The sequence below is a fragment of the Anser cygnoides genome, chromosome 3 (genome assembly GCF_040182565.1).
Source record: "Anser cygnoides isolate HZ-2024a breed goose chromosome 3, Taihu_goose_T2T_genome, whole genome shotgun sequence".
Taxonomy (NCBI): Eukaryota; Metazoa; Chordata; class Aves; order Anseriformes; family Anatidae; genus Anser; species Anser cygnoides.
Genome location: NC_089875.1, coordinates 98,147,570 through 98,159,681, shown reverse-complemented (window position 1 = coordinate 98,159,681; position 12,112 = coordinate 98,147,570). Strand labels below are relative to the sequence as shown.

The window sequence follows — 12,112 nt, the reverse complement described above, 5'->3', positions numbered from 1 at the left end:
TAGACATTGCTCGAAGACTGTCTGGGCATCAACCTGCTCATGCATCACTTGTACTTTTGCAATGCTTGGTTTTGATTTTTTTTTTTACTTTTTTTTTCCTTCACTTACTAACAGTCTTCATCTTGACTCACGAGTTTTTTTTCTTGCATTTGCCCTTCTGATTCTCTCCCTCATCTTGCTGGGGGCTGGAGACTTGAGCAGCAACTGGATGGGGGCTTACCTGTCAATCAGGATCAAACCACCTCAGTTGCTCACTATGACTATAGAGATCAACTGCAAGCCAGTTAATCTGGCATAACAGATGGCAAGTCTTCACCTTTCCTCATGTTTCCAGATCTGTAAAACATTAACGTTGGAATTTATATGGAAGTATAAATTCATCTACAGTAAAGAGTTGTAGAATTACTTATTATTTTTCTTCTTTTTCTTTTTTTAATAAATTCTTAAAAATTTAGTCGTTGGGCTGAAAACAAAATAAACTGTTGCCTTTTTGTTTTCAAGATGTCTGGCACCTACCCATGTTAAAAAAAAAAAAAAGCTTCACCTGTGTATTATATATATTAAAGAAGCTGTTATGGTATCCTTTGAGGTTTTAAGACGTTGAAGTTTTTGATAATTAATTTTCCCTGGGATAAAGGGTATTGTATCTTAGGTCATCCTAATGAGCCAGCAATGTGTCTTTGTGGGGGAAAAAAAAGACAAAAAAGACCAAAAAGACCATCTTTGGCTGCATTAAGAACAAACTTGAGCAAAGGGGTCTAACTAGACAATCTGGTTAAAAATATGTCTTATGACATATGAGAATTCTTGTCTTATTTCTAACTATGTTTGCATAGCTTTTCCATCTTTTTACCCAGAGTAGTTGACTGAATACTTTATTCAAAGGAACCATGAGGAATTCTGCAGAAAACAAGCCAGGGGAATTCCATTTAAGCAAAATAATATTTTCCTTTTTATAATACTAAAACACTCAATCCTTTAAATGCCTTTCTATACTGTAGCTAATCCTACCATAAGTACTCTCATTGGTAAAATACTTCAGATTGGATTCTTAAAATAATCAGTCTGTTTGGAGAAATCATTAGTACTTTTAAAACAAGACATTGTTTTCAACAGTGGTAATTGTCTTGCAGAAGATCTTCCTTAACATTTAAAGTAACTGATTTTTTATTTTTTTATTTTTTTTGCCATTGCCTTTTGACTTGTAACATGGAGGGGGCATTTAGGCAATTTAGCCTGCTTTTTTCTTTTTTTTCCTGAACAATCTTAAAATGGTCTTTTTAAAGACAGTTGTTGGAGAGTTATCAAATTTACCATTAGGCATTTAATCTTTTTAGCACTTCCTTCACGTATATTTCAAGATGAATTATTCAAGTATATATGATGATTCAGTGTGCTAGTGGGAGGCCTTAAATAATGACTAGTCAAACACTGTTTTCAGACACTTAAGAACTTAACATTTGACATAAATTTTCCTACATGGTGTGGATAAGAGAACAACCTGATTTGCCAAGGAAAACTTGGGACTAATGCTGACCTTATAGCTCTAAAACCTGCAGGACACTTCATCATGTTCCATGCCATACAAGTTGCCCGCTGCTGAATTAAATAAAATAGTCCATGCTTGATTAAAAAAAAAAAAAAAAAAAAGTGATAGAAAATTGGATTCCAGACTCTTTTTAATCAAAGTAAAGGGAAACATTTTTTAAGACTATAAGTCCACAGAATAAACCATGCCTTTCCACTTTCTTCTTCCGTCCTTATTTCCTCCTTTCTTGTGTTCTCTGTAATCAGCAAGACTGCGTTCTACTAACATTGAAATTAAGTATGTGTCAGATGTTATCACTTATTCTTTCCTAACTTTCAGTATTCCTATATCCAGCACAGTTTGATATATGCTGTGCTGCTTTACCATAACTTTTTAAGTTAAATTTTCTTTTGTAACCGTGCATTAGAAAACTTCTAGACAGCTCTTTCTTCTCAATATATACACTTATATTTTTAAGTATTACAGCTTTTCTTAATTCCTTTCTACTACTGAAGGAACAGTTGAATAAGAACACATCTTGGCTTAACAATAAAAAGTAGTTTACTCAAGAATAATATTATAAATCATCACTTGTTTTTGTCCTACATGAATTTGAAGCTTTTTTTTTTTTTTTTTTTACTGTTGCAATGAAAATACAGTGGTTGAAAATTGGTCTTTGCTGCAGTCAAAAACAACCTTTTAGCAACTTAAAATGGAGAGTTCTTGCTTTTGTGTCACTGAAAACTGAATATTGTAGTGGGTGGTGACTTAATTATTTACTGCAGGACCTGTTCATGAACCCTGTATCTAATTTACTTTTTATCTAGGAAAGTAGATATGATGTCTTTGTACTCAATTCCAGAGCCATGATAGACAAGCATTAATCCATCTTCTGTTAAGATAAACAAAATTCAATTCTAAACAAAATTCTGTAAATACTACAAGGATTGATAGAGGTTATTACTGTAAAATTGGCCTGGAAAATGAAATGGGATTACTTAATCATAACTAATCTTTTGGGTTTATGTTTTAATCTATTTGTTGGTTTTTTTTTTTGCCAATTACTCTTGGTACAAACATCATTTTGGTGCTATATGGACATGATGTACATGTTATAGAATATGATACATCTGTCTTGGCTCAAGATTATTTGTGAAGAAATTATTTTCATGCAGCACATCTCTAAGAATTGTATTAAAAATTGCAGTTTTCTTGATTCAGTTAAATTTGATTTATATTGTCATTAAAAGAAATGGCTTGGATTAACAGGTTTATTTTCAATAAATGTATACAGCTATAAGTATATAAGCTATAAGTATATAGCTAACAGATTTCAATAATGTCATTGTAAATTGTAAACAAGTAATTGTAAAAGTATACAAAAGTATCACCTTAAAATTTATAACTTAAAATCTTAAGTTGCAGTCTTAACCGAATGTTTTTTAGTAAGTTGCTGTACTTTGCTTGGCTAAACACAGCAATGCATTATGTTTAGAATTATTTTTAAGTTGATTGACTTATTAAGGTACTTAACTGATGTTTAGGCTTGATATGCTATAATAGCTATATAGAAATTTTCTCTGTACAGCTGTTGCATTTTCAAATAATTAGTTTTATGTTTTATAAAAGTAAACATAATATCCTTTTGCTTTTGTAATAATGAAATTCAACAATAAGTATGAAGATATGCCACTTTTCGTTATCAACAAAAAATTGCTGTCCGCTAACAACAGCCCACAAAAATGAACACCTCTGCTCCTCACACAAGTAAAACACTATTTTCTATATCACACAAAGCACCAGCTTTTGCAGCAGTTTTTATTAAGAGATTGCTGGTTCCCCTGAAAGTTGTCAAGCATAAGCTACTTCAGACAACAGTCTATAGAATTTGTTTCTGATAATGATAAGATTGCTTTCTAAATTGTTTGCATTTTGCTTCTAGTAGCACAAGAATTTGGGCAAAAGAACTCTTTCTAGAAAGTTAAGAGATGGACTAATTGTATGTGGGAAAATAAGATTTACATTAGTAGCTTATTATCAGTCTGTTTAGTTTATAATCTTGTTTCATTTTATGATCCGTAACATGGTAAAGGATAAATATATCATGCTTAATATGTATTATGCCAATTTTTGTCCAAGGGAACATCTCACAATACTGCTTATGAAATTTTATGAATAAAGTAATTTAAATGAAAACTAATAATATATGGATTTATATAACAACTTTATCCAAAATAATTTTTTAACAAACAAAGAAAAAAATCAGTTAGCTGTGAATCAAGCATGATGGTAATTTCATGTACTGGTGAAATTCAGATTGTTGTAAGGTGAATAATGGCAACAGTTTAATGGTGCATGGCTACACTAACAGTAAGAAACAGACATAATATATTTGAAAAGTCTGGAGAACCATGTAGGCAAAATGTGATTGCAAGAGGTAAATGATCCTAAACATAGGGATTTACTTTCTAACAAAATCCACGTATCCCATTTTGGGGAGTGTATATATATACCTCTTGTTAACTTAATACTACCTGTTGCTATAGGAGCAGCAGGGTATTGGGTGCATATGTTTTTAAGGTTGAGTGTACGAACTGTGCTGTCTGTCACTGGTGGGTAATGATACTTTTTGGACTCGTAATTAAGTCCTGCCAAATGATAACTACAGGAAGTACCTTGCAATGTTCAAATATCTGTAAAAGGAGAAAGTTATTGAATTGTGTGATAGTGGGCAACTTGGCAAAGAACTTACCAGTCTTTTACATATATGGGAAACTATATGGCTCAGCTCACACTCATGAAGTCAATGAGGAAAATAAACTCTCTGTTCATCAACATGTCCTTCAGAATTTAAACTATCTAGAAATTAGTAGGAAAATGACTTTATATGACTTACGGGTAGCCTCATGATAGGAACTTTGGTCCCATAAGGATGATGCATTTACCAGTTGAGAGAGTCTCTGAGCCCTCCTTATGAGGATTTAAAATTATAGATAGTTTACTGGCTGCAACTTATAATGATGATTTTTTTTTTTCAAGAATGGCGTAGAAAATCAGCCTAGAAAAAGTGCTGGATGGAATATTTTTAGATTTTTTTTTTGAAAAGTATGTTTCAGAAGTTGAAAATATACCTATTTGAAGTAGTATATAAAAGAGTAAGATCGTAGTTTAAATACTATGTTCATTTGCTCATCATAACAATAGAAAATCATTTCTGTGACAGGCAGAGGAAATACTTAAACGTAATTTCAGTTTTCAATGTGTAAAAATGAGGAGTCCGTATGTAGGCAAAGATATCCCTGAACATTTGAAGTACTCTTTGATTATCCATTTTGTGATGGCCCTGATGAGAAGTCTGAAAGTTGTCCAGAGTGTCAGGATCACAAGTCTGCAAGGATCATGTCCATCCAGGATTTTGGAGCTCAGCTGAACACAAATGATCATGTAGTTTCTAGACAGTCAGTACTGTGCTCTGTTAGCAACCTTTTTTTTGATCCATAATGTACAGTTGGCGGAGGAGGACACCTAACAGAATGAATCAGAGCTTTTCATCTTTACAGGCTGACATGTATTATATATAATAGTTTCATAATCCCAGCCAGTTGTAGGAGTTGATAATCAGTCCAGTATTGTTCAAAATCTTCATTTATGATCTGGCTGATGGGACAGAGGGCAGCCTCAACAAACTTCCAGATAATACAAAATTGGGAGAAGTGTTTAATACACCCGATGGGTATGCCCATTCAGAGGGATCTTGACAGGCTGGAAAAATGAAGTTCAATAATGAACTGAATCAAGAGAACAGAACTGATATAATATGGCAATTGTTGACTTTCTTCCCTTTTGACTGCCTGTTTAAAAATTTTATTCTGGTATCACAATGCAAAAAGCTGACTCTTCTAATATCCTTGTAAGATTTTGAAAATGAATGTGGCCATGCATAGAAATATGACTGGTATTTTAATGGTTTGTTTTATTTGTAAAATTTGTGCTTTTCAGATTGCTTGATTTTTTTTTTATTTTATTTTTTTTAGGGAATCATTTGGTTTGGGTAAATGAAATATCAAACCAACTATTGTAACTGCACTGTTGGTTCTAATTGCACATTCAAATATTTTGCTATTTTAGAAATTATAAAAGTTCTGCTTATGGTTTAATTTATTTTAGGTTCTGTGGTCTTTGGAAGTTGGCCATTGGATCTCAGAGGAACCATATGAACTTTCATCCAACTTCCCTGCAGCTCCTGTAAGTTTGATTGCCCTTTAAACTTGTAAACACTCTTTTATTTCTCTGAAAAATTATTGGCCCTATAGAAAGGTATTGTGAGCAAGAATGCTATGAAGAAAAAACATATTTGTCAAAGGATATATTACAAGGAGTTATTTTCTCCTTCATCTACTACTTCTTGAAGTGTGTATAACAACTAACTTCTGAAGCTTATGCAAAACCTTAAACAGAAGGTGCAAAAGATCAATTCACCAATCAACAATGGAATAAACTAACATCTTATGTAAATATAAATGTACTTTAATTTACTTCTGGCATATCTAACTTCTACCCACACATATATATACTGGAAAGGCATGTTATTGCCTAGTGAGAATATATGTCAGGTAATGGTGTCAATATTTTCAGTCTGAAAATAGCTTTCAGAATGTAAAATTACTGTGGACTTCTAAAAGTATTTAGTAGGTAAAATGAAGCATTTTTCCTTTCTTCAGTGCTCATTACTGAGCTCAAGTACTGAGCTGCAAACTAATGCAAAAGTGTGTTTGTGGTGGCACAGTGTATCTGTGCAGATCTAAATGTCTGCACTCCTGGTGTTGTAACTGATTAAACACTAATTTCATTTTGGATTTAAAATACTCCAGCAGGTTGCTGGTTGATCACTAACAGTTTTGCGAAAAAGGTTTCATGATTTCTCTTACACTGCAGCTAGATAAATATTTCTTATCTGCTACTTGTTTCTCAAAGTTTCTTACAGGTTTTGAGGACAGAACATTTAATGGCGGTTGAACTTTATTTTTACCATAGTTGTATTGACTGTTAAGAAGTCATTTTTAACTTTCCTTCTAAATCCATGATTTATGTAAATTGACTCGTTCAAGATGAAGACTTTACTCCATGATTTTAAGCTATAAGTTCTCAAAGTGAAGCTTTTTTTTTTTTCTGAAATAAGCCCCAAGAAATTAATCATTCATTATAATGTAGTACTTTTCCCCTAAAAGGAGGAAGCAAATTTTTAATATAGCAAATACTTTAATGGCAATGCTTCGGGTGAAAAATAAATAAGCATATTCTTTCTTTCTGCATTTGTACCCCCCCCCCCCCCCCCCAAAAAAAAATCACCACAGTACTTCAGATCAAGCTGCTTTGAGTTTTCTGTTTGTTCTCAGACCACCTTGTCTAATAACCAAGTATGCTATCAGTAACAACTTCCATAGCATTCTTTGGAAGTGATTCCTGCTGGTGTTGGTTTTTGGACTCTGTTTACAGTTTTCGTGCCTAATGCAGAACTAGGAGGAGTGGAGAGATGATGAGGAGATAAAATGGAGGGAGGCATGGTTGTGCTGAGAAACTTGTTTGCAGGGTTCTTCTTCAGAAGAGGAACAAAGTCAGTGTTGAAAGTGATATTTCTGTCACCTTTCCCTTATTGGGTCATTCTTGTGTTTTACTGTAGTAGATACCTCATATTTAAAGATACAATTTTTGTTTGAGTATGAATGGAGTTTACATTTCCTTTCTTTTCTCGTTATATCTTCTTTGCTTCCTAACGAGCATTAGAGAAAATGGAAGGGCATTCTACTTTTATGTACTGGTTGTTTTTTGATTACAGGAAGGAATTAAAAGAAGGGAGTTATATTATCACTGTGTTTTAATTATTTGTATCAAACCAAAGGAGTGGTTGCAGCCTTCTTTTTCCTATCGCATTCAGTCTGAAATGCCCTCCTCTCACTTCACTATGCTGTTTGCAGCTTAATCCATGCAGTCTCATTTAGATAATGAGATCACTTAAAACATATTCACTCTATAATTTTACATTCATGTTGATGAATAACTACTCAATGTTAAAAAAAAATCATTTAACAATTGATCTGTTAAATGTCTATCACAGTATCATTAATCATCTTCCCGGAATAGTCATCAGAAAGAGCCTTTTGCTTTATAAAAACTTTTTTTTTTTCCAGCAAATTTAAAGTAGCCATGCAGTATTTAATTATTCTTGTTCTATAGTGTTTTCTTATTAAAACAATGAAAGTTATTATCAACCAGAAGTTAGCACTATTTTTTTTTGCTAGGTCAAATATTCATATTGTACAAGATTCAATCACAATTTTTAAGAAGCCTTTTTCAGATTATTGGACTGGATATACTTACTATCAGAAATATTGGGAGTATTTTCTTTATTTATCTGATTAAATGAGATGAAGGAGGAAATACGCTATTTCTATTCAATTTCATGGAATCATAAAATATCTTATCACATACTTATCAGAAAGTACCTGTGAAGGTTTAGTTCAATGCCCTGCTTCAAGCAGATCTAATTAGATAAGGATACTAAGGGACTTTTAAGGTCCACCCTGATGCTAATAAACAAAAATCCAACTATCTAAGTGGAATTTCCCAAATTCCAATTTGTGTTCATTGCTTATTGTTCCACTGCAGCACACCTCCAAGTAGGGTCTGCCTCTGTCTTCTGTGTCAAACTGTTGTAAACAACAGTAAGGTCTCCCTTTCTTCTTGTCTTGTCCAGGCTAAAACAAAAAGGCCTTCTCTCCCAAGCTTTCTTTGTACATCATGTGCTTCAAACCCTTTACTATCTACCAGACGAAAGACATGTAGAAATTAATGAAAGTAATTTTGTGAAGCATTTTTTAATTTGGTATATCTTTACAAGTTTCCTATGAGAAAAAATAAATTACTTAGAGTAATCTTAAATATATTGAAATTGTAGTGTACAACTCTTCAGATGATGACTTAATTTACATTCATTGGGTTTATTTAAAATCAGGTCATGAAGTAATATTTAGAAGTATTTTTTGGCTCTGATACTCTTCAGTGATGCTGACATATATTTTCAGTGAAGAAGAATGGTGGTGTTGTAAATGGTAGGGTACTCCAACAGAGTTTTACTGACTGCTAGTATGAAATGAAGAGTTTACCTCCATCTTTTTCAAAATCGTTTACTGTTTTTAAGATACAATGCCTTTTATTATGTAAGCCTCCAGAAATGTTGTGTCTGGGCTTTTTGCTTTGTTTTGGTATGAGGTGTGTTAACTAATGGTTTGACGTCTTGTAGCTAATTCAGTCAGCTGCTGAAATTAAAAATTTATAAAATTATTACTTTAAAGCAAAGACTAAGCATGAAAATTAAATTATGTAATTAAAAAAAAAAAAGTCAAAAATTACCTGGTAGAGTCATTTATTCACATTGTGTCATACATTGAGGGCCTACCTTCTTCATGAAAAATTTTGAGGGAGAAGCCCTAACCTTACTGAAAAACAAACAAACAAAAAAACCTACAGTATGACCTTTGGTAACTTTCAGATTTTTTTTTCCTTTTTTTTCAAATGTAGTAATTTCTTTCTTAAGTCACATGCATAAATTGAATTTCATCAAATAACATGCATATGTTTTTTAAGATAGGTTATTTTTACAAAATATTTAGATGGACTACAGCACCATGACTGATTGTCATAGACAACTAGACATTTGGTGTTAATGCTGTTGTCTCAGTTTATAAAATACTGGTGAGTTATTTTACAGGTAAATGACAAGGTAATAAAAAAGTGCAATTTTCATAACAATGTAAAGAAACACTATAATTTGCAGGGATTTTTGTAACTTAAAAATAGTGACTGTAATAAGTGCAAACTGAAAGAAATGGTGTTTTTTGTACATGGTATTTCTCAAGAATAAATGCAAAGTACTTAAATGCTATTTGTCCTCTGTTAAATAAAGTAATACAGGCTGTTGGGGGAAAAAAAAACTGAATAGGTGTAAGAAATTGTTTAGGAGATTATGGGGGAAAGAATGTAATAACTACAGTATTGAGCTAATTACAGAAGAGTATAATTTCTATGTACATAACGGCAAACAGACACACAGATAAATAGTTCTAGACCTAGTTAAGTGTTTTATATTAGAGTAATGTTTGAAGTTCAGTGATGAGGCAAAATACATATTGCTAAAACTATTTTAGATATCTTTCACAGTTCCAGTTATTTACTAACACATACATAACATAAATGATCGGTAAAAGACAGTCCTTCAGTTGTCTGACAGTTTCTTGGATATTCTTTTTATTCAGTCATTTAGCCAAATAACTGTTATATCATGTTGATGCTTTAGACTTTGTGTCTAGTTGAATAATATGAGCTTTAGCGGATCAAGGCTATTGCAATTCAAGGATTGGAATGAACTGATCCCTTCAGAACATTAGCGCATGTTTTCTGGGCTTGAAAATGAGACAAGTTGCAGATGTGTTTATATGCTTGGCAAATGAAGTCTTTGAAGACTATACAATACATAATTCACATAAGAATGCAAAAGCATTTAAAAATCTGCTGGTCGAATCATCATAGTCGTGGCTTTGAGAGAGTATCCTGAGCCTTTCCAGTAGTACCACTTAATACCGTTGAACTTGTTGTTGTTCTGTCGTAATGGGTAATACATTCCATTGAGGTTAGAAGGACCACATGCATCAAACCACCACCCTGTAAGATCAAAAAACAAGGAAAATGTCAACAGATGAAAAATATCTGCACAAATAATTTTCAAAATAGTATATATGAAGATTTTAAACTCTTTTTTGTCCCAAAATGAGAAACAAATCTAAAACGAGTTTCTTGTTCCCATGATTTGGAAGTGTCAATATAAAATATTTGCCTCCAACCCAGTAAGGAAAGGTATTTGGGTATTAACTACATGTTCTTAAAGCTTATGTAATCCTTTGGAGTTTAAAGTTGCATAGGGAAGGCGTTGAAGCTATGTTAATTACTTATCAATATCAAACTATTGTTGACAATCTGAGGGCAAAACTTTATTTAAAGTGTAATGATATTGAGTTGTCTTTGCTTTTCATCTGCTCTTTTGTAAATTCCTGTCCTTTGCAGATTTAAATTCCCTTTTCAGTTGTTTTTAGAGGATTAATTCAGTTATCTGTTTCAGTTCTGTGTGCAGATAAGTTCAAAACAACTGTGTTGATACTTGGTAAGAAGGAGGAAAAAGCAGCCCAAACTTATATTGTAACCTTGTGGTCCTGACCTGTTAGTAGGTCATAAGGAAAAATTATTTTTATTAATAAGATAATATTTTTATACTTTTGTTATGATGGCGATAATATGCATGTTCTGTTTAACAGGGCAGCAATCCAATTATCCTTTTAGATAAGCAGAAACTCTTTTTGTGCTATAGGGAAACAAACCATTTCTTAAGAGATTGCAGGAACAGAAGTCAAATTTACAAAAAGCAGTTGTTTACATTTCAGAATATAGAATTCTAGATTGACAAATTATAGAATGACTTGTGTGGTTCAAGGTCAAAACATTACCTAGAACTCCAATAAATAGTGAACAATAATTAAAAAAGTGTACATGCCTCTTATGTGATTTATCTTAAATGCATGTATTGACATTTCATGATCATATTGAAATATGGAATTAAATACTTGTACCGTTCCATAGCATATATGTCATATGGCAGGTTTGGGGGGTTTCTCCTCTTTTGGATAGTTAAGAAATGTGTCTGTGTCTAAAAAATCAAGAGCCATTTCACTGACCAACTGAAGCTCTAAAATAAATTTTGAAGGGCTTTAGGTGTTTTAATCTCCAGGACTGTTAACTCATTCCTTGGAAGAAGAATCTGCTGTCACTCTTGTTAGTTCTGTAATCACAGACTTTCTTGTACCCCAGCTTGAGGGACTGGTGTGTATGTGTGTGTTTGTTCGTTTGTTTTCCCAGTTTTAACTTCTCTTGTTTTATATTAACTTTTGTCAAATGGTAAAATATTTCATTTGGAGTTACCACTCTAGCATTTCTGTCAGTTTGGGGTTTCTTCAGTAGTCAAAATTTAGTAAGTCAAAATTACCACAGTTTATCTCATAGACAATTTCTGTGCCAATAAAAATAGGAAGACTGAGAAAGAAAAAAACATTCCTACCTCCTGTTAGCATTTGTGAACATTTGCAAATACATTTGTCATTGTCTGCATCCTTTGTGCTAAAATCATTTCCTGGTTGGCTTATACTGCTTATTTTGCCTGCTGTCCCCGTAAGTCCTTTAAGGTGGATCCTGCAGAACAGAGGAATGGAAAAACAAATATTTTGTGGAAGTTAATGATATTTGATCTACACAATAATGATGAAATAATTTGCAGTAAGCATCCTGTTCAAAGAGTTCAGTTCTCTTCTAGCTAATGCACTGTTGTACTGAGCGGAAATGGTCAGCACAATATCCTAATGAACAGTGTCCACGTTAGTAGAGATAGCTGTTTTGTTCATGCTATATTAGAAGAAAACGACAGCAGGTAGATAATTTTTTCATGTATAATTTCTTCATTAGGCTTTCTTCTGTAAGTAGTTG

At 32.7% G+C, this 12,112-nt stretch overlaps 2 protein-coding genes across 7 annotated transcripts in view; one reads left to right on the top strand and one right to left on the bottom strand.

The window, feature by feature from the left end:
• Positions 1-12,112, top strand: part of MCPH1 (microcephalin 1) — a 130,679-nt gene that overhangs the window by 39,931 nt on the left and 78,636 nt on the right. For all 3 annotated transcript variants that reach the window (XM_048078040.2, XM_048078042.2, XM_066994806.1), the window contains one exon: positions 5,696-5,773. In XM_048078040.2, coding sequence (XP_047933997.2) covers positions 5,696-5,773 — 78 coding nt within the window. The remainder of the gene's footprint in view (positions 1-5,695; positions 5,774-12,112) is intronic.
• The window catches only part of ANGPT2 (angiopoietin 2), a 44,311-nt gene continuing 41,133 nt past the window's right edge, over positions 8,935-12,112 (bottom strand). For all 4 annotated transcript variants that reach the window (XM_013172291.3, XM_013172292.3, XM_013172293.3 and 1 more), the window contains 2 exons: positions 11,691-11,821; positions 8,935-10,246 (listed from right to left, as the gene is read on the bottom strand). In XM_013172291.3, the coding sequence (XP_013027745.2) occupies positions 10,086-10,246; positions 11,691-11,821 (292 nt within the window). In that variant the 3' untranslated portion in view covers positions 8,935-10,085. The remainder of the gene's footprint in view (positions 10,247-11,690; positions 11,822-12,112) is intronic.